Below are 27340 nucleotides of genomic sequence, written 5' to 3' on the forward strand. Positions count from 1 at the left end.
ATACATGTTCCTACAGACGTCACTCTTCTTTTCAGAAAACAAGAATTATGGCCTATCTCTGAAAACATTCAAAATTGAATGGGGCTCTGAGCAACCTGTTCTGGTTGAAGGTGTCCCTGCCCATGGCAGGGGGTTGGACAAGATGACCATTAAAGGTCCCTTCCAACCAAAACTATTCTGTGTTTTTGATTATTATTGTTATTATTATTATTACTACAGACTATTAAGTAAGCCAAGATTTTTGGAGAGTACATTTAGAACCTGTGATATTTGTTTTTCCTTCTCTTCCCAGTGTGCTGTTTTCCTATCCTGAGTACAATTTTTCTCCAATTCTCCTTTCCTCAGTACTGTGTTTTTCCCATGGATCTTGTAGTGCCTTTCCAGTCCTAGTGCCACCTGTAGCTGGGGAGCAGAGCTCTGTCCCCTGCTGCCAGCTTGGCAAACATCCCTGTACATGTGTAACATTTTCAATCCCATACTTAATTGGGAAGAGCCATACCTGTGTCTGACAAGGTCTCTTCTTTAGTGCCCTGTCCTGCTGGTAGAGTCACAGCAGTGGTCAGGCCAGTGTGGTGGGAGTTTAGGGATGAGGCAGTGACAGTTGTGTGAGGGAGAAGTGCCTGTAGCATTGTTTATTCCTTTGGAATACCTATGCTTGGCTTTGCATCTTGCAATGAAAGGTGTAGATTTTCCACCAGGAAGTAGAATATGTTGCAATGCAGTTTTTTCTAGGTAGCTCTCCTCTCTGCAGAGGACAATAAGCCCTTTTACAGGACATATCACCTATTCCTGTTTGAAAACCTGAAGTGTCTTTGTTTTCTTTTTTAAATGTCCTGGTGCCCTTAATGCCTGCTGTTACATTTCTAATGAGATGTAAATAATTCGGTTATGTGGCAGCTGATGGAAGGTAGGGAGTGGCTTCTAAAATGCTCAAAGGAGCAAACTTAATACAGTGAAATCCTACATTTTTTTCCATAATAGGACCAAGATATAATATGCTGGATTTGCAGTTGCACAGAGCTTTTGATACTGTTTTGGGAGAGGCTGCAAAAAGCTGAAACTTTGAGTGTTTCTGCCAGCCTAGAGAGAGCTGCTTGTGTTTCTCTTCCACAAGGCTGTCAGGCCTTGGCTTTTTTGTATTAAGGCTCATTAGCAATAGGTATTTGTGTATTTTTTTTCTGCTGAGCAATTTTCAGTTGATAAATAGATTTAAGGTTGACTGGTCTTAGCTCTGTGCATTTCAGAGGATTTATTTTGTCTGTGATTATACATGTTCCCTAGACTGAACTGCTTGTAGTTTATATGTGCAACACCTAAATGATGAAATTCATCTCTCTGCATATCCTGTGAAAGCAGCACTTGGAGATGTGCAAAGTTCCGTCTTCACAAATTCTTTCTTTGAACATGCAGAAGGACCAGCCCTGCCACCTTTCATCAGCCACAGCAGGGCCACTAAACCAGGGTCAGAGGGTTCACTGCAGTGGCAGGAAGTATTTCAGTTTCTGTGGAGGCAGCTGATGACTTGAAAGAAATGAAAATAAATGAATGAATAATAGAGAAGAGCTTGACCTGGTCATAACATGAGATTTTGTTTCTGTGGGAATTTCTGACACTTAAGCTTCCTTGCCTCCTGACCCAGGATGAAGTAGCCGAATTTCTGGGGAATTTTTTGAGGAGGAAAAAATGCTGGAAGCAAACCAATCCCAATAAAACGAGATTTGTTTCAGTGAGATCAAAGCACTTGCCTTTGACAATAATATTAATGCATATTATGAATAATTCTGTTGATTGTTGAGTGCTTCAATTATAAGCTGGATGACATCATTTCATTCCCATGAAACAAATGCTCTTAAGTTTCTCTGGAAAGTTACACCACGAGATAAAAAACAAAAGATTGATCAGCTGTGGAATGTAGCCTGAGGGTTGGAGTGAATGGGGCACCTCCCTACAAGGAGCTGGTTTGGTATACATGAAAAATTTAAATCATGTCGCAGGGAAGAAAGACTTCCATTCTTTTATAATGACTCCTTCCCTTCTGCACTCCTCTATCCAAACTGCCTGTGAACAGTTTTTAAGAAGGTCTTATTCAATCTTTGGCCTTTGTGACCTTGTGTTCCTGTGCCTTTCCTCCTGCTTGACACAATTCCTGTTCCTTGTCCCTGATGAAATGTAATTCTCAAATGTAAGTGAGGAATGTACATCTCAATCTGGAAATCCTTTGTGGAGAAAAAAGCATTTGAGATTGAGTGGTGGAAACCACCACCAGGACTGTACCTCCACAAGGTGTCAGTGAATTTAACTGCTTGAAACTTTCACTGTGTGGAAATCGTGGCAGTAATTTTGCTGCAGTGTTACAAGTTCTAACCAATGAAAATTAAAGCTTCTTTTGTGAATTTTGGGCTCTGTAATTCTGTTAAGGCTGAACAGAAAAAGCAGCTTGATGAAGGTGTGTCAGACATTTCTCAGGTTCTGTTTGTAACCCTGGATTGGTGTTCGTGCATATGGGGAGAGCCACTGTGGGAGCACTATGAGTTGAGGTTGCTGCAGGTAAAGAGATGGAGACGTCTGTGAGCTTGGGGGCATCTGCTGGAATTGGGAATTCTAAAAATTCCTCTAATGGCTTGCACAAATTCCCAGCTTGAAACTCCTCCCCGAGTCTTGTTTTTACTCATGACTCTATTTTTAACTCTGTCACTCCTTTGGCTTTCAAAAAGTGCATCCACTGACCCAAGGAGAAAATTGCCTTTAACAGATCCAGCTGACCAGCGAGACCTAAAGTGAGGCAGTTTGCTTTTATCTTAACATTTCTCCTTTTTTCCCCAAGGGCACTTGGGCTTGTGGCTTGGCACCAAGTTTTTGGAGCCTGTTACAATTCACAGTGTCACTTTCTCAGTTTGAAGTTCTCCTTCACACTGGATTAATCTGCCTTCTGGAGAGAGCAGGACTCTTTCCCAGATACCATTGTTCTGGGCTGTGCTGACAGTGGTTGCAATGTAAATGGAGATAGCCACGTTCTTTTGTGTTCCAGCCTCTCCATGGCAATTACTTCATTTCTTTTAATCAGAGCATAAAACCTCTTTGCTCTGGCATTTATCAGCTCCCTGGAGTCTAAAAGTGCACGGATAAAAACACTCTGTCAACATAAAACTGCATCGGCATCAGTATTGATGCATAAACCAGGAGATGGCTTCTCACAGTAAGCAAGGCTTTGCATTTGTCAGTTTATTTAATTATGCAGGACCTATAAATTACTGTGAAATGAAGTGAACATCTTGATAGATGAGGAAGGGATGGGAGAGGTTGAGGAGAAACTCTCCCAGGGTGCATGAGACTTGCTCAGTATGAGCCACGCTTCAGCCATGGCATGATGTGAGCATCCTACTGAGACTGAAATCAGACTAGATCTTTGTTTTCCTCTGATTTTATCCACTGGGTTATTAAATAATGCTGTCACCCACCCCTCTGAGATTGAATGTGATGATACAAGTGTCTGCTGAAGGCTGAGAGGTACACATCCCTCCATGTGTGGAATTTTTTTGTTCTGGAGACAATAACATGATCCCTTCAGGATTTAAAACCAGAGAATTCTCAGTGTGCACTCCCGAGAGGTGCCCGCAGTGTCAGCTGTGGCCTGGGCAGGCCGTGTTGCCAAGCAGTTGAAGTAGATTGAGATTTCACTAAGTTGTTCAGGACTTGCTAATTGATCCTGGGCAAATTGCCTAACCCCTCTCTCTTTATCTATTTATAAAACGGGGATAGTTAAGGCCAGGCAAAACTTGTGTAACTGAATTTGTGTAACTTTCCACAAATCCATGCCAGCTTGTCACCGGTTCGCTGTGTTCCTGACTGCTCTTAATTCATGGCACTAAAATAGCGCTCTACATAAACATAGAGCTATGATGCAGGCAGTGTCATTCCCCACTTTCCCTTAGGAAACTCTAACTTTGGGAGATTAAATTGCCTGAACAAGGGGCAAGGCACAAATCTTACTTGGGAGGGGAGTGTTGATTGCAGGGTTTGCTCAAGGAGCCTGTGTTGTGTTATGAACACCTTGGAGCCTCTTCTGCCTTTCAAAAAAAGGGCCAAAAGTATTTTTCTCTGTGATTGGTGGAGACTTCTAGCAGAGAGTTGTGAAATAACTTCTTTGTGTCACTGGTACTATCTGTGTTTCCTGAAGAGATGTTGCACTGTTTGATTGTTGAAACCACTTGTGAACGTCTCCGAGGGCAGTGAGTGGCGTCACCCAGCCTGGGATTTGTCATCTTGAAGTTACTTTGTGAAGCAGAAGGACAAGTGTGGATTTACAGATCCAATACCACTGTGCATCAATCTAGACTTTAAAAGGAAAGAAGCCTTTGATTCTTGTTCTCCACTAATCTTCCTTTTATCTGGTGTCCTACCACCTGCTGCGTTCTCAGCACAAAATTGCTATTTATCACTGCCTTCCTCTTCCTGCTGCCAGGTTCATTCATCTTCAGTGCTCTAAAAGCTTTAAGGTTTGCAGGAAAGCACTGAGTAGAACTGCAGATATTTTCTGATGGTGAACAACTGAACAAGAAGGAAGGTGACCAGTAAAAACAACATCTAGCGCTGTCTTCTGAAATGCTTTTTGTTTAAAGACAACTCAAAGTGGTTTTGAAGTCAAGATTGAATTATTCTGTTTTTCTGCCCCTGTTGAAGTTGAAAACTGCTTTAGGGTCTGATTCAAGCATACAAAACTCAGTAGGAGCCCCTCTGATATCAGCAAGTTTTAGTCCTGGCTTTTAGTGCTCATTCTTCCTTTCTTTCCCTTCTATGTAGCTTGTAGGTAGCTACATGTAGTAGCAGGTACTTGGGCTTTTTAGGATGAAGGTAATGTTACAATATGAGAGGACCAAGGAGAGATTATTTTTAACAGCTGACTTCTAGATTTGGATAAACAGTCTAGAGTATTGTAGACATGTATCTTCCTGAGAGACACCTGCAGTGGTGCCTGTTGTGATGTGATCCTGCCACAGCATTCTTATGTTGCTGAGTTGTTTGTACTGGGTTGTCCTTTTCAACTTCTACATTTCCTGAGTAGTTTTTAAGTTTGACAATTTGGATACCATAGTACCAGGAATTTTTGCCTCATGGCGTGCTTTTTCAAACACTGCTCTGCAACTTCAATGCCACTGCAGAGTGTCCTGTAGGATATGTGGTTTGCAACACATTTCTGTTGGAAGAGACAAAATTGGCCATATTTTATGTAGAACCTGCATCAGCACAATTGAATTCCCATTCTGGATTGGTTTCGCACTCTGCAACTTCAATGCCACTGCAGTGTCCTGTAGGATATGTGGTTTGTAACACGTTTCTGCTGGAAGGGACAAAATTGGCCATATTTTATGTAGAACCTGCATCAGCACAATTGAATTCCCATTCTGGATTGGTTTCGCTGTGATATACAAGTCTGGAGATACACATCTTCATGGGTATTTTTTTTAGCAATCTTTGGTTTAAATGACTGAAACAACTCCAACAGATGAATCTTTTCTACATTGCTTCGGAAAAATTGAAAAGAAAAAAAGGAAAAGATCCCACCACTTCCATCCAGACACCCTGGAGACTGTTTGCTATCAGATTGCTGGCGGTCTGCAGTTTTTGGGCTCCTTTAGGATATCTGACAGTCGGTGCATCCCCAGCAGTGGTGGTTACTGGTATTGCAAACCAGGTCCAAGCGTTTCCAATTCCTCCCTGTCTCTGGTGATTCAGTCCTTGCCAGTTATCACTGGAGTGAGCCAATGTAAACCACGAGCTGCCAAGGAAGAGTACAAATCTGTAAACACTTTGGAGCTATCCTGAATTTCATGGATTTCCCCATTTTCTAGAGTTCAATTCCTTTGCAATAAACTAGTTCTGTTTTAACCTTTCTGGGGGCAGAAAGACTGAGGTCCCAACTGCTCAGAAGGAATTTAACCTGAACTTGTGGTTGGAGTTGTGTTTTATTGCTCTGCAGATATTTCCTGAGAGCAGGCATATTCTTATCTGAATGGCTGGGGCTTGGATAAAGTTAGTAAGATGACATTTGAGAAGATGGTCCCAAAGTCATTCCTTACAGGGGAGTAGCACAGGCTGTTTGAGCCTGTTTTAGCCCACTGGAAATGAGGAAAATTAATTGGGAAAACATTAAATAAGTCAACCATGTAATGAAATAAACTTTAATTCCATTTAAGCTTTCTTCAGATGGCAGATGTAAGGGCCTGATTTCCATCTGGAATTTATAAACCCTGGTTTGATGTGAGATGTGGTGAATACTGTGTGAAGGACTTGTGTTTTTATTGCTGGAATGCTTTTGCTTTGAATGGCATTTCCTTTCCCCTCAAAATGACTGCATGGAAACTTGAGGTAAGATAATATGTGCAAGTTCAAATACAGCACATCACAATAAAATGCTGATGGCACTTGGACAAGTTTCTGTTAGTATTATCTTATTTAAAAGAACTTCTGATTGCTCTTGTGTTTAGAACAATAGATCTTGGGAGACTTCCTGTAATGAGCAGTGAAAGGCAACTTTACTCTGAATCTTTTAGGGAACTCCTGCAGTTTCTGAGAAAAGCAAAAATGGTGGATACTCACATGGAAGATCTCAAAGCAAAAATCACTTTTGCAAAAAGTCGATTTCCAGAAGATTCAGATTGCAGTACTGATGGGGACAGTGATCCATCTAGGAGTGATAAAACTTCAAGCACAGCAGGAAGCCAAAATGCCTTTGGGAACAGGAAAAGAACAAGTCAGCACATCTGGAAGAGCTGAATCCATTTAATGATAGGCTTTTGTTAGTGCTTATTTTAGCCCTGTGATTTCTATGCAACTTTATTTAATGTCACCTTGCAGTTACCCGTGTCTAGTACTTCAGTGAGCACTAAGTTCCTCTCCTGGAAATCTCTAACTGAACTGAGCTGGAAGCTTTCAGCATCTTCTGAGTGATAATTTCAGAAGTGTTTCTCAAATATTGAAATTCTAATGAGAAGTGACTCATTGCACTGCTGGTGTGATGCAGAGGGAACTTGGGACAGTCCTCATATGGATACCATGACTTACACATTGTATAGAGGGATTTATATTGCAGTTAATTCTCCAATTTAACATCCTTAAGCCATGGAGTAACTCTGGCTCCTCTGGCCACAGAGGCAAAGGCTTTTACATTATGCATTGTGAACAGTCTCAAGAATTTTCAAGCCGGTTGTGGTTAAGAATGTTCTGGTTTTATGTTAAATAGCCCTGGAATTTCAGAGATTTGCTCTCCAAGTCTGTTACCAATCTCAAAAATGGCATCTGAGATTTTGATGCTTGTATTGTGTATAAAAAAAAAAAGTGTGTGTTTGGATAAAGTTATGGGGAAATGAGTTATATATTGAGTTATAGGCTCTTTGCAGGCCTGTAATTCAGCAATACATAAATAGTGTGGTTTAGAGCAGTTCAGTGTTAACAGTTTCCCTGTCACTTGATTTTTTTTTTTTTCTCCAAACAAAGTGCCATCCTCTCTTGAATGACTTGGTTGCCAGATCTTTGGTAATGCTCTTCTCTGAACAAACATACTTTATTGCTATCCCTGTATGCTGCTGCTGGTAACAGATTCTGTTTTCCATGCCATTCTTAATTGCATAAAACATGAGGTTACAGCATAGTTTTCACATAAAAGAGTGATTTTTCCCAAGAAATGCAATTACTAGTGAGCACAAAGGGCATCCTTTGAGCATCCTGGTTTTTGAAAGGTGTTTCAGGTGGGGTGATGCTGTGCAGGGTGTGATTCAGTGTCTGTGAGGCTTCCCTGGGATGCTCAGGCTGCTCTGTGGCACGTTCAGTATCATCAGTCTGAGGTCCTGTTAAAGCACTGAGCATTTCAGCCATGGAGGATTATCAACTAAAACATGTTCTGGTAATAAAAAAATCCAGAATAAAGGGCTGATACCTCAATTAGGACAGTTAAATGCTTTCAAGGGACTTTTTCTGCACCCATCTTGATTGCTGTAGATGTTACAGGATGCTGCTTGAGGGTCAGTGCAGTTATGTGTGTATGCAAATGTAAATACAGCTCTGGCTGGCAGGACAGGTTTTGTACAGCAGCAGGGCTGCTGGGGGAGTGTGGGCAGGCTCTAATGTGACCAGTGGGCTGTAATGGAAAGTGGAATTTTCCTCTCTGCCAGCCAGGGCTGAAAGCTCTGCTGTCCCCTGGAATTGAATGGTGAACTGCTGAATGGCAGTTCATGTACCAGCACTCTTAGCTAACTGTTGATCATTCCTCCTTTATTAGGAAACCCCTCATGCGTGACTGCATGGTCTGGGTGGCTGGGAATATGAGGGGAAAGAAGGGACAGCCCTTCAGTTTGCTCAGGATGTGTTCTTAATTAATTCTGCTTTTGTTTTCTTTTCAGACTTTGGTGTTAGTGCATTCCTGGCCACTGGTGGTGACATTACCAGGAATAAAGTCAGGAAAACCTTTGTGGGTACACCTTGCTGGATGGCACCAGAAGTTATGGAACAGGTGAATTGGTTTTCCCAGTGTCCTCTGAGCTGATCTGCACCTGGAATTCCCTGTTATCAGAAATGACTATGTTTATTTCTAAGATGATAATTTGACATCCTGAAGAGTTTTCTTAAACACAGGATTTTCTTTGACTTGCCTATTGCAGCTAGCCTCTTACTGGGGAATGTTAAGTGTTCAGTAGATTTTTGCCCCATTGCTTCTCTTCAGGCTCCTGCCTAAGGTGAGGATGAGACAGCTCAGGTGTTGCATAAAGAAGACTAACCTGCCCCTCCCTTTTGCATGAATGTGAGGTAGAATATAAATAGTTTCATGGTAAATATGCCATACACAGCTCAGTAACGTGCTCTTCTGCATCTGCAAACACAAGATTTGGGATAGTTTGTTGTGCTATGTCAGAGTGGGGAGTTAATTCAGTATAATAATGTGCATTTGACTTCGTTCAGTTTTAACTTCTCTTGGCTTGTGAGTATCTAAATGTTGAGGAATACTTCCATCTCCCCCTTCTTCCTCTGCTCTTTTAGATCACTAAAAGATTTCATACTTCTTCCCCTTGCATGGAGAAATGCCACTTTTTGTCCTCCACTTCTTCTAGACTAAACTACAGAAGCTTTGTCTGTGTGACTTCTGGTGAAGGACACCTGGAAACTTTGTTTAATGTAAAATTGCTGCCCATTTCTTAGCAAGATTCACAGAGAAAATTGTACCACAGTCTTACCAAGGCATTTGCAGTAGGTATTGATGGCATTGATGTTCATTGCCATGAACATTCTGAAAATTATCCCTCATCACCTTAAAATCAGCTTGACATAGGCCTGGGTTTCTGACAGATGTGCTAAGCAGAATATAACTGGCTATAAATGGGTTTCCATTTTTCTTTCCAAATTTTTTAAACAAAAGTATTTAAGGATTTGTTTTATTACAGTAAATCTACCCTGATAGATTTCTCCTTGCTTTTTTTTCCAGTAAAATATTTTGAAGCTTCGGAGGATCTTGAATAAGACCCCTATGTATATCTGTATCTAAAATCAAATGCAGCTAAACACAAGTGCATTTTTTCCAATATCTAAAACTCCCTGAGGAATGGAGGTAATTTTGGAGTAGCTTAAATATATTATTGATGAAAGGCTTGTTCAATGTTTGGCCTTTTCAGTGGCTCCCCATGGTGGGACTGAGGGGCCGGTGCATTCCAGCGCTGCTGCAGCCTCCTCAGAGTGCAGGACTAAGAGGGCGGGATAAAGCCACACTTCCCAAGTCAGGGTTGTCTTAGCAAACTTGATTCTGAACCGCTTCACTGTCATATTCTTCTGGATTTTTAAAAATTTATTGCTGAGTTAAAATAAATGAAGAGTATTTGGTGTTTCTGAAGCTAGATCAGAGCTGTCCCTTGCTTTTCTGTCCTGTGTGTTGTGCCCAGGGTTCAGCAGCCTGGCCAGGACCTTATGGTGCTGTTCCAGGCTCTTTGCAGCTGCAGTGCTCAGGACAAAAGGGAAAAATACCTTCAGGAGGGAGCTGAAAATGGTTAATAAAGGTCTCAGTGACAAAGTGGGGGGTGGTTCCCCACAAATGTGTTTCCAAAGGAGCTAAGTTTTTTACGGAGTGCAATACCTCCATCAAGGCTGTGCACATCTAACCAGTTGGAAATATCAAGTTAAAGCAGTATTTGGGATGCTGATGTGAAATCCTTCAATGTCCATTATTAGATGATCTTGCTGCTTTCCAGCAGGTGTCACTCTGAGCCACTGGATCCAGCCGGGAAGAGGGACAGAGGGCTTGCTCTAAGTTAGCCTTTCACTTGTAGATATTATCGACCCAATTCCATCTGGTTTACTTCAGCAGCATTAAGTTCCTTCAGAATGTTAATATTTGATTGCTCAACATTGTCTTTTAATGTATGGCAAAAAAAGAAGTTGATGAGAAAAATAAATGTTGTTGATATAAACTAACTGCAGGGTGGTGACTAATGTATTGGACAGATGTCAAGATGAACTGCTGCAGGCAGTTTTGAGCTCTTTAGCTTTCACTTGCAAGCAGGATTATGTGAAATAATGAAAAAAAACCTTGCACTAAACAGTTAAAATCCTGTCAGGAAATGGAGAGATCTACAGTGTATTGGTGTGCTGCAAGAGTAACTGAAAGATGGAGCTAAGAAATACCCAAAAGTTATTCTCCAAACCTAAAAATAGTGTGAGAAGATAAAAAAACACCCTTACAGTGTATTTCTTCTTGTCCTGTGCTCTTTTAAATGTTACTAGATATCTGCTTGTTTATTTAACTGACTTGAAATCTGTTCAAAGTCATGGCATCCATAAACTGAGGCACTTCAAGAAACATTTCAGACTTTTAGGACTCATGAAAATTGTGCTTACAGAGTGGAAGAAATCGGTGCAAGATATAAATTCCTGTCTCTATAACAAGTTTCAGTCCAACTCTAGTATTACATGACAAATAGTACAGGAGGGGTTTTTGTTAGTTTGCCAAGATTCAAGATCATCTTTAAGGTAGCTTGGGGAATGTTTTTTGGCTGCATCACAAGGAGTGTCTTTCTGAAGCTTGTTGGGTTAGCTGAGCACAGTACCCCTGTTAGCTCTGCTCTGATGCAATTTTCATTTTTCCATAGCGTAGTGAGAAGAAACACAAACCATCCTAAGCAACCAAAATGCTTTGATTTTCGGAGGTGCTCTTGAAGTTAGTACATAATGTCTCTCCCCTGCAGTGGAGAAAGCAAGTGCCAAAATATTACCTAATGATAATGAGGAAGTAACTGCTTTGGCATATGAAATATTTTTTCCTGTGCAGGAGGGGAAGTAAATGCTATAAATTTTCCTGAACAAGCCTGTGTTTAATGTCAAGTGCAGAAGCTACTGTTAATTAGTGGAGAGAAACATTAGTCTGCAGGCAGGAATGAGGGGCTTTTACTGTGCTGGTGTGTCGTGAAGTTCCAGGATGGAGCATATTTGCAGTCAGGTTGATTAACAGTGTAGTGAGGCGGGTGTCCCAGGGGGTAGCAGTCCATCTATTAACTATGAGAGTTTTATTGCACTGTGTAATGACTCTGTGTGTCTGTGTGTAGAAGTCAGAGCCTGGGTTAGCCCAGTGCCCCTTTATGTTCTGCAGTGCAGTTTATGGCAGAGCAGTCCTGCTTGTACAGTGCACAGCCATGATTTTCACCAGAGCTTGGTGAAACAAAGAAAACACCTCCTGGAAGGTATGAGGAGCTGAGGGGAGAGAAGGGAGAAAGTGTTGTTTCCATCTCTATAGTGCTGGTCTTTCCAAATTTGTATGGAAAGGGTGTGTGAAAGGGATGGTAGTGTAGGACAGCAAGAGGCACATGATAACATCCTCTAATATTTTTCAGGTCAGAGGATATGATTTCAAGGCAGACATCTGGAGCTTTGGGATCACTGCTATTGAGCTGGCCACAGGAGCAGCTCCTTACCATAAATACCCGCCGATGAAGGTGAGCAGATCTCCAGATATTTGTGAAGATAAGGGATCAGTGTGTTCTGTAGATGTTTTCAAGAATTTGGCTAGCATGTTGCACAGAAGAGTTTGTCCTCTCAACTTAGTACATTGCATAGAAGAGTTTGTCCTTTCAACCTGCACTTGTGGATCATGATGTTCTGGGATGTATCGAATCACCTTTTAAAAATACGCCACTTCATCAGCATTATCTGAACCTGCAGTTTTTATTTAGATCCTGAGTCTCACCATTCTTAAGGAAAGTGCTGTGTGTTTTCAACCTCTGAAGTCAGCAGATGTTTTTAGGATTATAAATAATGATCCAGAATGCCTTATGGGTACCCAGTGACACTTGGCTAGCCATTCTTTCTCTTGCACTGATAATCCTTCTTAACGCCTGTCAGACATTCTCTTGATATCTCTCCTGTTACCAGTTATCCAAAAGAATGTTTAATTTTGTTTAACACTGGCAATCCTGTCAATCACTGATTCCGTTCAAAGTACCACATCAGTATGAAACTGTGGTATTGTCAACAATAGTATTTTATTAAGGTTGAAATGAAAGAAATGTTCTTCTTTAAACCATGACACACCAAAATTCTTGTTTGAATATCTTGAACCTTAGATCACCTTATAAGTTTGGGTAACTCTCTGTTTCATGACTCTTGAACCAGGAGCTGCTTCTAGCATGCTGCTCTTTCAGGGGGAGGGTACATCTCAAAGTTAAGAGTTGACACCCTGCAGCTGGGGTCTGAAGCAACCTGTCCTTCTACTGAGCTTTGAGATCTTTTTCCTTATCCCCTTTTTGATATCTGATGAGGCCTTGTCTCAGTCACAAAACTTTAAGCCCCTTTGGCCCATCCTCATGAAGGCCACTTCGATTCTCCTCCTGGGATGTGTGGTCCTTTGGATCAAACACAAGCACGTGGAGAGCCTGTTCTACCCCCGAGGCTGATGGTTAGAGCAGTGACCTGGCATATAAGGCCTGTGGGTGACAAGTCCCTCTGTTGTTGGCATTGGGACAGTGATGTTTTACACAGGCAGATAGTGATAGGACAAAGGGGAGTGGCTGTAAACTGAAAGAGGAGAGATTTAGATTAGGTGTGAGTAAGGAATTTTTTAATCTGAGAGTGGTGTAGGCACTGGAACATGTGACCCAGAGAGGCTGTGGATGCACCATCCTTGGAGGTGTTCAAGGCTAGGCTGGGTGGGAATTGGAGCAGCCTGGGCTAGTGGAAGATGTCCCTGTGCATGGCAGGGGGATTGGAATTAAATGAGCTTTAAGGTCCCTTCTAACCCAAACCATTCAGTGACACTGTGGGCAAACTCCCATTTTTGCAGTCTTACCTGCTGAAGTGCTGTGGGAGTTGAGTGTCACTTCTTCAGGACCTGGGTGCATCCCCTCCCACACCACAATCACCATGGCATTTGGAAATCCAGCTACTCCTATGGCATATCCATGACAACTTTGTACAGGTTTGACTCTTGTAGAACAGAATTACTTTTAAGAATTGGCATCTACGTGCAGGGACTGTTGAGAGGCTGAGTAGTTCAGAAATGCCATTAAATTTCCTACAATATCAGTGGCTGTGGCAGGGCAAAGAGCAGTTCAGGGGAAAGTGCTGCTGGTTTAGGTGCTGCTGGTTTCATTGACATTTCCTTCTGGGCTGTGATTATTGGTAGCATTTTACAGCAGCTATTTCCTTCTGGGCTTATTGGGTGATTATTGGGTGATTATTGGTAGCATTTTACAGCAGCTCCTGCAAATTTTACTTCAGTTTATTGTGGTGTGAATGCACAGGATGAAGCTTTGAATACCAACATCACCTATTTAATATCAACAGCACCTACTTAGTGCTGTCATATGCTAGATAGAATTGAGTCCCCAGTTCTGTGAGGTTTGGGTTCCAGTCACGCAACCTGCAAGAAGATTTCTTTATTTTATTTATTGAAAGTAATTTTATTGCACTGCAGATTAATTTTGTTATGCAGCAAAATTACTCATGCATTAAGTGACCCTTCAAGGAGTGGGGAAGAAAGCAGGGAATTCTGTCATGGGCTGTGTAATTTCAGCTAGATTGATGGGCTTTTGCTGCCCTAAGCAATATAGCTGTTGAAAGCTATTTAAATGTGCTATGTGCTGTTTCCTTTTCTAAAAATAGATATTCATCTGTATGTAGGTGACAAGTGGAAATGGAAATGAGTAATTTTCTTCCTTTCCTTCAGAATATTTAAGTGATGTGAGGGAAAGAACTAGTTTGGCTTGATAGCTGCTTATGTGAGGAATGTCTTCACCTGCTGTCACATTGGTACATGGAAGTGAACTCATGTATCTTTTTATGTTGCCCCTCTGTCTTTAATTTGATTTCTAGCTAAGAAATACCTCTGGGAGGTATACTGAATCAAAAGCTTTGCACAACTGCTCATCTTGAATGAGGAAAACTGGTAGTAGTTCTGCTCTGCTTGCACTTTTAATCCCACAGAACAGACCTGAAAACACATTCCAGCATTGTGTTTGGCCCACAGACTGCAGTGTGGGCCAAGAGATGAGATGGAAAGCAGTAACTTAAATTTTGGGTCTTTATTGTTAACACATGCTTGTTGACTGAGATGCTTGATGAAAGTGCTTGTCTGAAATACATTTCCCCCAAGATCTGTCTCTGACAACATCCAAGAAAGACCTCATTGCCAATAGCAATAATTATTTCAGGTTTTGATGCTGACACTACAAAATGATCCTCCATCTTTGGAAACTGGTGTGCAAGATAAGGAGATGCTGAAGAAATATGGGAAATCATTTAGGAAGATGATTTCATCGTGCCTACAAAAAGACCCTGAAAAAAGGTAAGAGTGGATCACACCAAAATAAATTAAAACAAACAAGCAAACAAAAAAAAACCCTAACTCACAAACATCATTATGTTCCCTATTTTTTGAAGCTGGTATACCCTCTGCCCCTCCAACCTTTCAGTCACAAGGAACACAGCAATCCTACTGTGTGGCAACAAATTCTCTTGGCTGTCCTTATTTTTATGGATAAATATCTGGCACTGTGCCTGGCCAGGGCACACATTTTCCATTTGGGTTAATGAGAGTGCATCCCAGTCCACTGCCTGGGTAGGGCCATTCTCCCTTGGCCACCTCCAGCAGGTGACTTCAGTTCATGTTTTGTTCCCAGTCAAAACTGCTTGGTGTTTACAAATCAGAAATTACGGGTTGGGCAATATGTGTTTACTTGCAAACTACATAAATAAACTTTTTAAAATTTAACAGTGCAGAGAATGCTTTCAGTGTAGTTTTGACTTGTTTAATTATATGTCATATTTGGTTTGGATGGGAAATCAGGAAAAACACTGACAAATTTTACCAACATGTTTTCATCAATACAGATTGCTTAAGTGACCTGATGACACTTTCAGCCTTCCTTGAACAGTATCTTGACTACTCAGTGACGTAGGAAATATTACCAAGGGGATGGTGTGTCTGCTGTGCTATTTTTTAATACCTCTTAGGTTGTTTTTTTTTTCCTCCTCAGTAAGCAGACTTAATTTTGGAAAGGAAAAAGTGCTTTCATAAAATAATAATAATGAAGACATTTTCAGTTCCCTCTTGTGTCAGATCCAGGAACACAGGCTTCTCACGCACTGTGCAATGAGTCTCTCTCTTCTAACAAGCATTACACTTGAAGTGCATAATGAATCCAGTGGAGTGCTTGATAAAAGTTAATAGCTGTTTTTTTTTTCCCAGTATGACATTTTTTCACCTTTCTAAAGCATATCCTATCCTTGTTAGGTTAGGATGTGTGCTGATCAGGTTATACATAATCACTGAATTTTGGGATACCCCTTCTCTCCTCAAGCACTTCTAACAGCCACTGGCATTGTCCTGACTGTGGTAGCAGAAGGTTGGCATATTGCATGGGAAGAGAATTTAGTGCAACTGCTTTTTCATTATTTTAGGGGCTCCCTTGCTCTGAGGTGGATGCCTTTTGTTGGAGTACTCTGTGATGAAATAAACCCTGTGATGAATGGCCTTTGCAAGTCATTGATTAAACTCTGTTACTATTTAAGCACTGTTTGCAGTGTGGAAAATGCTGTAAGCTGCCACCTTCTTATGTAGGCTTGAGTCTTTAGCAAATTCCTCCTAAACTGACCAAGGGATGTCTCTCACTTTCCAGTATTTATTCTGAAGTCTGACTTAAAGGGGAAAATAGTTTATACTTGTTCATGTTCTTTTAGACCAAGATTGATCATCCTGCCTGTGTTTAATAGAACTAATTACACACATTTAATCAGGTATCTCTGAAATAACTATTACTTGCACAGGGTGAGTACTGCACTTCAGTGACGATTTTGTGATTTCCAATTTGAGCAATTTTTTTCTGTGATTCTGTTGTTATCTAAGAGTCTCAAATTCAGCATCAAAATGGGAGCAAATTCTCCCCCCCAGTCCCAAGTTATTCATTGCTTTTGAACAGAATAAGCCTTGTTCAGAATACACTGAGTAATTTAAAAGATTGCTGGTGTAAAATTTACTTGGAATACATTGATTTTAGGGGAATTATACAGGAGAAGCTGATGCCATCACGAGATGCCAACAAGCTGCAGCAGCCTGGAAGACCGTTGGGTTGAAAGGGAGCATTTATAATTGTCTTTTCTACATCTGTTTTTATTGACAGACCAACAGCAGCAGAACTCCTAAGACACAAATTTTTCACAAAAGCAAAGGTAAGAAAACACTTCCTAAACTGATTTGTGCAGAGGCTGTGCAAAGGACTTTTCAGAAGCACGATAGGTATGGGTGACAGCTTTACTGGCAGAAGTGTGGGCTCTTTCACTTGGAGCCAGCAGAGCTGAGTGAGTTGAATGGGTCATTGTGAAGGAGCAGAATAAAATCCTCCTTCTGTATCTCCTGTGTATGCTGTTGTTAACAGAAATTATCTAGGAATTCTTGAGCATTTAAATGTCTTTCAGTGCCTTTTGGGTTTGTTCTTCCTTTGCAATGGTGCCATTCTGGCTGCCTGTCCAACCATAAAGGTCTCTGCTGCAGTGAGTGTAACTTTGATTTTAGTAAACTCTCTAATCAGTCTGTGTGCGAGGGGCTGAATGAGGCCCACTGTGCAAGAGCTACCTGAAGATGTTTCACCCTGTGCTGCCTTATGGAAAGTGAAGATCCTGTGATACAAACCAGTGGGAAACTCCCATTTCTAGCCTTGGAGTGAACTGCCAGCAAGCATTATGTAATTACTGCCTGGAGATTAGTGCATCTGCAACGTGCGAGGTCTTACTGCGGGAGACAGACAGCAGTAACGCAGGGCAGGATTTACATTTCCATGAGCATGGGGAATGTTTTCTGTTTGCTTATTTTTTTTGTGATCAAAGTGCACAGGATTTATAGCAGAATAAAGATTAAACTGTCAGAAAGAGACTGCATACTTGGCATAGCTCAGCAGCATCACCAATTAATCAGAGTAGTTTTCAACTCCCAGATTAAGATGCTTAAATGGAATTGGCCACACCAGGTATCTGTACGGGAGCTGGATGCCCTATTAAAGCTGACAGGAATCTTTACAGGTGCAACCCAGGGAGAGTTGCACTTCCTCTTCATGAGGAGAAGCACAGGGTCAGCTGCTGATCTCTTTGGTCACCAGTGACAGGACCCAAGGGAATGGCCTGCAGTTGTGTCAGGAGATGTTTAGTTTGGATATTAGGGAAAGGTTCTTCCCCTGGAGGGTGGTGGAGCACTGAACAGGCTCCCCAGGAAATGGTCACAACCTCAAGGCTGCCAGAGCTCCAGGAGCATTTGGACAACACTCTCAGGTGGGATTGAGGTGTCCTGTGCAGGGCCTGGAGTTGGACTCAATCCTTGTGGGTCTCTTCTGACTCAGAGTATTATGTGATTTGTTAATTTTATGAGCCAGGGAAGTCTGGAGGATGATCCAGTTGATGAAATGCAGAAGTTTGCTTTAGGGCAGGTTTAATTGATGTCTGGGCTCTTGACAGTATTAACTGGGGTTTCACTGTCCGTAGTGGGATTTTAGGCAGCTGATTAGTCTGCATCTGTATGCTGGATGCACACTTGGTGTCCAAAGTGACAAGATGGTTTACACATTACCGACCTTTCTCCATTTGGTTCTTCAAGTTCTGGTTCATGTTACACTTCATTGTGTGTTAAATCTCCTTCGTGCTTTCATTAAGCTGCTGGAGACATATTAGCATGGGTGGTGATAGAAAATTAACATTATTGTAAATGAGGCACTGCTTAACCCGGCATCCTGTGCCAGTTCACACTTGGGGTTAAATTACTGTCACACATCAGCCACTGCCAAACTGACAGCTGGAGCTTGAGGGCTGAAGAGTGCAGCTCCTATACATCTATATTGAGTCATATATTTAAATACCATCTAGGTTATGTAAAAGTATGGTTTGATAATGCTGGGAGCCACTTATCAGGAATGACAGTGTGTCTTGAGACTCTCCATCCTGCCTGCAAGCAACCATCCTTGGGGAGTTCTGGGAGCTCTGCGTGGGCAGGGACAGCAGAGCTTTCCAATTGCACTGGTGTGGTGTGGAATACCCAGCCAAATGCCAGAATGCTGGCCTGGACTGCCTGCTTCCCCTGCTGCTACAAGTTTGGCCCCACAGTTCAGCAGTGAGAAAATTGTATTCTCAGGAGCCCACATTGACCAGTCTGGAGCAGCTTGCTGAAGAGGAAATTTAATTCAATAAAGCATCATAGCAGTTCCTCAGTATTTAGTCTGTTGTGATCACTGCATTTACTTCCTCTCTAAACATAAATGCTGTAAATTTTTTCAGCCACTTTAAATCTTGCTGTCCCAGTTTCTGTTTGCTCCAGCACAGAGGGATTCCTACATCCCAGCCTGTTTGAGGTTTGCCTTTGACAGTTGGACAGGCATAAATTTAGGAGTAAGATAAAGCAAAGTGGTTGAATCCAGGTGGTGTAGTAGCTGCAAGTGGAAGAATGCCAAATGCCTCAGCAGGGTACCAGATACTGCAGTATAATATGTGTATTTCCAGATAAATCAGAATAATATCCAGGTCCTCAGTTGTTAATTCCATGACACTTTGCATAAGGAGAGTGCCACTGTTAACTGAAAAGGTATTTAGGATGAAACATCACATACTGCAGCCCAAAGTAGGGGAGTGGTTAATATCCTTGGGGGAGTAGGGATGAAACATGTAAACCACTTTCTGCTAGAAACAACTTAACAGTTACTTCATCAGAGACAGCGAAAGCACCAAAGGACATTTTCAGCAATGCAAATGTTTGGTATTTTTTTCTTTGCAGAATAAAGAGTTTTTACAAGAGAAGATGTTGCAGAGAGCACCAACAATCACTGAAAGATCCAAAAAGGTACTGAAAACCTCCTGGGCTCTTGCTGTTACAGTTGTACTATTTTTTGTGCTTGTATTCACATTTTAATAACTACTGCAGTACAGCTTTTTCTAGGTAGAGCTATTAGTTTCAATAAAATAATCAGACAGCATGGCAGGTGATGGAACCTGAAGATGTTCTGGTGCTATTTCTTCTAAAATCAACTGTAGAAACTGTTTGTTTGAGATGTAAATTCTGTGTTCTTGTGCTGGGCAGGTCCGGAGAGTCCCAGGCTCCAGTGGGCGTCTTCATAAGACTGAAGATGGTGGCTGGGAATGGAGTGATGATGAGCTTGATGAGGAAAGTGAGGAAGGCAGAGCAGCAATTTCACAGCTCAGGGTGGGTCCTCAAACTCCACTGTCTATGTTTTGTTGTCCAATTGTGGTAGGTCTAAAAATATTTGGGGAGCACATGGCCTTAAGCATGATACACAGCAAGCTGTAATCCCTTCCCTCGAGCTGGGAGCTGAAGCAAAGAAAGCAGACTGAAGGTTGAAGAAATTGTATTTATCTTTTCTGTCATTATGGGGCACAGCTGGTCTCATTCAGGGATGTTCAGCATAATTGGAAATGTTAATTCAGACAGCCTGTTCCCAGCTCAGCATACTAATATACTGCAGCTAGAATATTCCCTTTAAGGGTGCTGACTGCTTGAGATGCTTTTTTCTGGAAGTGTCAGGAGAGGTTTTATCCTACTGCCCTCTCCAGGATGGAGCTGAAATCAATAGGGCCTGTTCTTATGGCTGATGCCTGAAACATGCAAGGCCTGGTTCTGCCCTGCCAGTTACACTGAAATCCATTAATCCTGATAGAAAACCTCACAGCATCCCTGAAGTCACGGGAGGGATTATTCTTGTGCTTGAAAATCCTCAAGAAAACACCACTTTCCCCTCTCCCAACACATATAGAAACCACCCAACAACTCAGAGGAGTAATGTATGATGGTCAGCTGAAAGGTTACAATGATTTTCAGGTTGTCTTCCCCCAGCAGTCACCTGTGTGGGTTTTGACTATAATAGTTTGCCTGGTCTCTCTTCACTACAGCAGGTAGCTGGAAGTGGACTGTGTTTTAATCATCCTGTAATTGAATTAGTGAGCCAGTGAAGGATGTTTAGAGGAAGTTTTCAGTATGAAAGGGAAAAAAGCAGTGTTGGTTTGAAGCATTTATCCATTTACAACTTCTCTCATTTCTCTTTCATTAGTCTGGCATGTGTTGCTGTTGTGAATAGACACTTTAATATTAAATGCAAGATTTTGCATCTTTTCAGCATCTTCTGAAATGCTTGGGTTTTTAAAATCCATTTGATACAGTAAATACATTATTTGTGATGGCAACTCTTGTGACTTCTTAAAGAGCTTATTATTGTCCAGCTTCATATTATAGATAATCAAGGAAAAACTCTTGGTACCAGGTAGCTACTACTGAAATTCTTTGATGAATAAGCTGTAAGATATAAGCTGAATTTTTCTAAATTCCTTTTGTAGGCTAGAATACCATCAAGTTTTAGGAGGCAATATTGTAAAAGACCCTAATTCTGTTCCAGAGATTATTTAGCACTTGTTGTATCTTGTCTCAAAGCTCAGGCTACCATGACTTAACACTGTTTACTGTGTTTTGAACAGTACTTACTTGTTTCATTCCTCTTAGGCAGGAAAAAGCAGATTGGCAAACATGTTTACAAGCTCCTTTTCAAGACAGTTTTTTTCTTGATGCTTTGATATATTTTCCTTGTACTGCTGCCTGTCCTGATCACTCTCATTTGGGCTGTGCTTGGCCCTTACTTGTAGGTCTCCCACTGAGCAAACCTTTAGAAAGGATGTTGGAGTAGTAGGTCTTAATTCAGTTACCTCCCTGTAGATGCATATTATCACTTTGGAGGCAGCCCATGTGTAACACAGCACTCTGGGGCACCTCTGTGTTCCAGGATGTCAGGAAGGGCACTGTGGAACCTCAGACCTCTCTACATGTCTGCCTGGGTACTTGAATTTGATTCCTTTTCAAGAAGTCCTAAGACTTGTATCCAAACTGCCAATTTTTTGCATGAATACGGTGGTGTTATTGAGGATTAGTGTTTATCCTGTGTTTTTGGTCCTATTTCAAACACTTGGTATAATTTCTACCTGTCTATAAATCCCTCTGCAATTTTAACCAAGTTGTTGGGTAGAGTAACTTGTGTTAACTAGGTGGCACCTTTTTTTCCTGCCCCTTGCAGTGGGGGTGGAGTAGAGGATTTTTAAAGGTCCTTTCCCACCCAAAATAATTTGTGATTATGTGATTCTGTCTGTATCTGCATTTTACTGCAGTAAAAGGAGGCCCTGCAGATTGACTTAATGTGCTAAAATACTGAAGTATAACCTGCATAAAATCGTCTACATAAGTGGAAAGTGTTGGCATTTTTTACTTGTTTCCACTTCACAGAAAAAAATAGGGTGAATTTAATAGGTGCAAACATGTATTTTACAAGTCTCTTCCTAGGACTGTACCTGAAAGCAGGCAAATATTTATTTCACCCAAAGCCAGAAATATCTCTTCAGTTCACTCAATATGGTGACTTGCTGGGTCAACATTGCCTTTTGAATATAGAGACTTTTTGAACTTCCTCTCTGCATTTAAAACCTTGAATTCAAATTAAAGCAGTTGTGCTCTGTGGGCTTTTAAATTGTGACTTTCTGTTACCTGATAAATCTTTGCAGTGGTGAGTTGTGTGGTCACATTTCACTGCTTACTCACATCATCTTTGATTACACAAGCAAAAATTAGTTAGAACTAATCCCCAAAGTCATCCTATTTGTGCCTTAGGTAAATGTTTTTTAATGTGTGTCCTGTTTTCTTTCTGTGCACGTGTTTAATAAAGTCATAGAATTGTTAAGGTTGGAAAAGATCTCCAGGATTGTTGAGTCCCACTGATAGCCCAGAGCCACCACGTTCACCACTAACCCTGTTCCCAAGTGCCACCTCTTCATATTTTCTGAACACCTCCACAGGTGGTGGTTCTACCACTTCCCTGGACACCCTTTCCCTTGGATATTAGGAAATAAATCTTTCCTAATATCCAATCCAAACCTTTCCTGGTGCAACTTGAAGCCATTTCTTCTTTTCACTTGTTACCTGGGAAAAGAGCCTGATCCCCAGCTGGCTGCACCCTCCTGTCAGGGAGTTGTGGAGAGTGAGAAGGTCTCCCCTGAGCCTCCTTTCCTCCAGGCTGAGCCCCCCTCACCTTTCTTAGCTGCTCCTGGTGCTCCAGAGCCATTCCCAGCTCTGCTGCCTTTCTCTGGACTCGCTCCAGCCCCTCAGTGTCCTCCTGGTAGTGAGGGGCCCAAAACTGAGCACAGCACTCAAGGTGCCTCAGCAGTGCTGAGTACAAGGGACAATCCCTGCCTGGCCACACTGTTCCTGATACAGGCCAGGTGCCACTGGCCTTCTTGGCCACCTGGGCACTTGCTGGCTCATACTCAACTGGCTCTCACCACTTCTGTTGGTCATTTATCTGGATTAGTTATCAGCTGAGGGGCGGGGGCAGTGTTTCCATACTCATCTGTACAGTGCTTAGCACACTGATCTTTCCTTTTATGTAAATCCTTGAGGCATCCAGGTACTCTTGGATATGAGCTTTGTTCCTGGAAGAACACTGCAGCTGCAGATGTGGAGCAGGTCTGTTTCTCTGGGAGCAATGCCATGTTTTTCATCCCACCTGGTAACTGTCAAGTGAAGGCTGAGCACACTGAGGTGGATTTCAGGCTTTACCTTTCTGGCTGTGTGACTTTTTCCCTGACACTGCCTACACACAGTCATGCTGAGGGAACTGTTCCTTCTCCCTGTGTCCAGAGGCCTTTTTGAAACTTGCTGTTCTGAGAGTAAGACTTCTTAACCTTTTCTCACAAGAAACCTCTGAGTGATATGTTACAAATTGCTCTGATCTGCACTCATTAAGGCAGTGGCCTCTGTTAGTGGAGAAACTCTCTCAGAGTAGGGGCATGATGAGCCTTAATGTTCTGCTGTCCTGCTTGTACTGTCCAAACAGCAACCTGTTAGACCATTATGTGGAGAAGGAACAGGGGTTTTTTATTCTCAGCATAGACCAAACCATCCCACCTATCTCTACTAACTGGGCTTGTTGGAAGTCAAAGTTGCAGGTTCTCTTAATTGCAGGGCTTTCCAGGAATACTTGGCAATTCCCCTCCCTGCTCATGTGAAACAGCTGGTGCAGTGTTATCTTTGTTTTACTGATGAGCAAAAGTTGGTCACGTTGCTTTGCCTGCACTTTCCCCATTGTTCCCTGGTCTCTTTCAGTTTCACTGCTGAGTCTACAGCTACCTGTCAATTCTCTGCTTTCTCTCACAAAGAGCACAGGGGGAGCAGGCCAGGGATTTCCTTCTAAAAAGCAGCACAGGCAAGGCTGATTCCTCCCTCCCACCCTACAAAGGTTCTGTATATTTTAAGCAAGTTGGTTGAGAAACTACCACCCTAAGTAAGTGAAGGGAACTTGTTTTCTATCAGAATTCTGCCAGGCAGATCTGTGTTTGTCTTTTTCTGCCAGACTTGAGTAGCTTAAAATGGATTTTCCCATCTTGATGCTTAAGTAATTTGATCCAATCTGAGTGATCTTCAAGAGTCCTGGATTTTGCTAATGAGTAACAGTGATAGCAACTTAGGGTATTGTGTGTCACTGTGGAAATACAGGGTCTGAAATGTGGCTGTGTTTCTGGGTGGTACAATGTGACAACAAATTGTGTGGTGTCCCTTTTATCATGCATCTTAATACACATGTGTAACTTCAAACAATTATGTAGGTTTCTCATGTTCAGTATGGTTCTGACAAGTCCTCCTAGTCAGTAAGCTTCACTGTAGTCTAGGCAATGACATTTTTTTCTCTGTTTTTTAGTCTCCCAGAGTGAAAGAACCTGTACAGAATTCCGAGGTAAGTTAGAATTGCAAATGGCTTCTTGAAAAGATGACTCCTAGTTATTGCTGTTGTTTCAAGGAACGTGCTTTATTAGCCTTTGAAAGCAATATTGTGTGAAGTAAAGCCAGTATCTAGCTGAGCTCTGTTTGAAGAGCTCCGTATAAAAGGAATCCTTGGCTGTGTAGTGCCAAGAGCTCTTCTTGAGGTAAGTTTGTTGTATTTCTTGTCAGCTTGCTGTGGCAAAAGTCTGTTTGTTGCAAGGTAATTAATTGGTCACAAGAATAATCTGAGCATAACAACTGTCTTCTCATTTCCTCCTTAAAAGAAAACCCCAAACTACACAAACCCAACAGAACACAACTTAAGGATGTCTGGTTTGCACTGTCTAATTCTCTGGTTTGGAACTTGTGCTCAGAACTGTGAAAGAACTCTGTAGTAGTATTTGATAGCAAACACAACTTCTGTTGCAATTTATCATCTTTCTTCAGTTCTGAACTGTTTCTTACATTAGGAATATTAGTATGTCTCATCTTTCAGTGATAGGGACAGCTTATCTGCCAGAGTCTGTGCTATGTCTGTCTTTTCCCTACCTGTGTTGAAAGATAAACAGAGCTGTCTCCTAGAAATTAGTCTTGGGTTGGGCTGTCCTGTTCTTCCTTAATTTGTTTCCAAGAAGTGTTTATAAAGGGAGACTTTGAGAAGGACTACAGTTCTGGCACTGTAATTTGACATAAATTCTAAATTAAAAAAAAAAAAAAGAAAAAAAAAAAAAAAGCTGAAAACCAGAATCCCTTTGGGGTGAATTTTCCCATTGGAAGTCTCCTGTCCAGGTTTCCAGCACTGAAGGTGATTTATATTTCCTACAGCCTGCCAGTGTAAGCTGGAGGGCACACTGAAGTGCCATCAAGCTGACAGTTCTTTGGCTCCTGTGCCAAAATTGGTTTCTCTGTACAGAATAATAAGAGGTAAAAAAGAGATTAAATTTCCATTTAGCTCTTTTTCCCCACCCTCCAATTAATTTCATATGGATTTTTTTTTTTTTTTTTTTTTTGCTTGGTTGGGTTTGTTTTTTTGCAAGAGTCTAAAGTAAAGCCCAATCCTAAATCGTCTCTAGTGTGATTTGAAGAACTCTAAATTCACTTTCCATTGACACCCAAATTACTCTGACATTTCCTTGGTGAAAGGCTCAGTTGTCAATAGGCACCTCACTGCTTTGCTGAGGTTTGTTCTCTGAAAGGAACTACAAGTCAAAGCAGGGCTCCTCTGCTCTGAGGGCATGGCTACTTGAAAATGCAAGTAGGACTCAGATTCCAGGAAAGAGGGAGACTGAAGGATATGGTGCTCTCATCCCAGCTGGATATATCTAGGTACATGCAGCCTTGCCACAGAGTGTAATTTTTGTCCAAGATCCACAGCCATGCTGGTATCTTGGTTTGTTTTTTGCAGGAGACTAAAGTAAAGCCCAATCCTAAATCGTCTCTAGTGTGATTTGAAGAACTCTAAATTCACTTTCCATTGACACCCAAATTACTCTGACATTTCCTTGGTGAAAGGCTCAGTTGTCAATAGGCACCTCACTGCTTTGCTGAGGTTTGTTCTCTGAAAGGAACTACAAGTCAAAGCAGGGCTCCTCTGCTCTGAGGGCATGGCTACTTGAAAATGCAAGTAGGACTCAGATTCCAGGAAAGAGGGAGACTGAAGGATATGGTGCTCTCATCCCAGCTGGATATACCTAGGTACATGCAGCCTTGCCACAGAGTGTAATTTTTGTCCAAGATCCACAGCCATGCTGGTATCTTGGTTTGCTGGTGAGTAGAACTTGCAAATGTCAGGACAGAATGGGTCCCTGGACGTAAGGACACATTAAAGCCCTGAACACCAACTTGGAATCAGCATTCCCTGGAGGCCTGGGAATGCCCTTGGCACTGAACTTCTCTAAGTGATTTATGTGGCAGACAAGCACTTCTGGAAAGCTGGTGCTTGAATCAGAACTCTTGAGTTCCTTTTCTCACTAAAACTCCTTTTTGCTTGCAGCTGTTTCCATCAGCTGAGCCTCCAGGTCCTTCACTCAATGCTCCAGCACAGGCACCTACTGAACTACCTCAGGCTGCAGGACAAGCACCTGCACAACCTCCAGCTGCTGTACCTCCACCCAGCCAGGCTCCTCCAGCAGCCCCAGCAGCCCCAGCAGCAGCCCCAGCAGCAGCCCCAGCAGCAGCCCAGGTAAGAGCAGACCCTTCCTGCCAGCTTTCAGATTTGCCCTTAGTTGTGGTATTCCAGATGTGCCAGAACAATCTGAAACAGTGGAAGTTTGACATATTATTGGTGACATTAAAATAGCTTCGATACTTAAATCAACCCCCTTCACATCTCTTTAAATGCCAGTATTTAATCCCTGAATTTTATGCAGCAGTTGAAACACCAGCAGCAGTGAAGGCTGGAGCAGTGTTGGTGTCAGTGACACTTGGGACATGCGCTAACAGAACATATGCCACTAGTGCCCAATATCTTATTTATTGGTAGCTTGTCTTAAGCTGAACTTCATGAACTTGTGTCAGTGTGTTCTTTTCTATAGCTTTTAGTGTCAATATGCTGTTTTTTATAGCTCTGCATGTATTCTTCCTCACAGCTCTCTGTGTCAGTGTGTGTTATTCTTTATGGCTCTCCTCTGGTACTTGTTGTTCAGTGGTTACTGTTTTGCTGAGCTCTGGGCTTCTCAGTGAAATCCGTGTTTGTTTTCACTGACCTGGTGGTTTTCAGCTTCAACAGAAACCAGGTTGTGATCAGAAGCCTTGAGAGTTACTGTTTTGCTCAGCTCTGGGCTTCTCAGTGAACCCGTGTTTGTTTTCACTGACCTGGTGGTTTTCAGCTTCAACAGAAACCAGGTTGTGATCAGAAGCCTTGAGCTGCATTGCTGGGCTAAAAGCACCTTAGAGTAAAATGCTAGTTTTAAACAAAGGGTTATTTTCCTTTTCTCCTGTGAAAAAAACAAGTGGTCTAGATGAAAAACACTTTGTCAAGACTTCTGTGCTTAAATTATCAGCCTGGTGTTGTGTCTGTTTTGTTCCTGCAGG

At 41.9% G+C, this 27340-nt stretch overlaps 1 protein-coding gene across 1 annotated transcript in view; it reads left to right on the forward strand.

Annotated features, from left to right (window-relative positions):
• Window positions 1-27340, forward strand: part of OXSR1 (oxidative stress responsive kinase 1) — an 86164-nt gene that overhangs the window by 54625 nt on the left and 4199 nt on the right. The window contains exons 6-13 of the mRNA XM_041487454.1: window positions 8397-8506; window positions 11865-11966; window positions 14679-14812; window positions 16647-16695; window positions 19277-19342; window positions 19580-19702; window positions 24246-24281; window positions 26301-26489. Of these exons, the coding sequence (XP_041343388.1) occupies window positions 8397-8506; window positions 11865-11966; window positions 14679-14812; window positions 16647-16695; window positions 19277-19342; window positions 19580-19702; window positions 24246-24281; window positions 26301-26489 (809 nt within the window). The remainder of the gene's footprint in view (window positions 1-8396; window positions 8507-11864; window positions 11967-14678; window positions 14813-16646; window positions 16696-19276; window positions 19343-19579; window positions 19703-24245; window positions 24282-26300; window positions 26490-27340) is intronic.

Source organism: Pyrgilauda ruficollis, unplaced genomic scaffold, assembly GCF_017590135.1.
Source record: "Pyrgilauda ruficollis isolate IOZ18807 unplaced genomic scaffold, ASM1759013v1 scaffold12, whole genome shotgun sequence".
Taxonomy (NCBI): domain Eukaryota; kingdom Metazoa; phylum Chordata; class Aves; order Passeriformes; family Passeridae; genus Pyrgilauda; species Pyrgilauda ruficollis.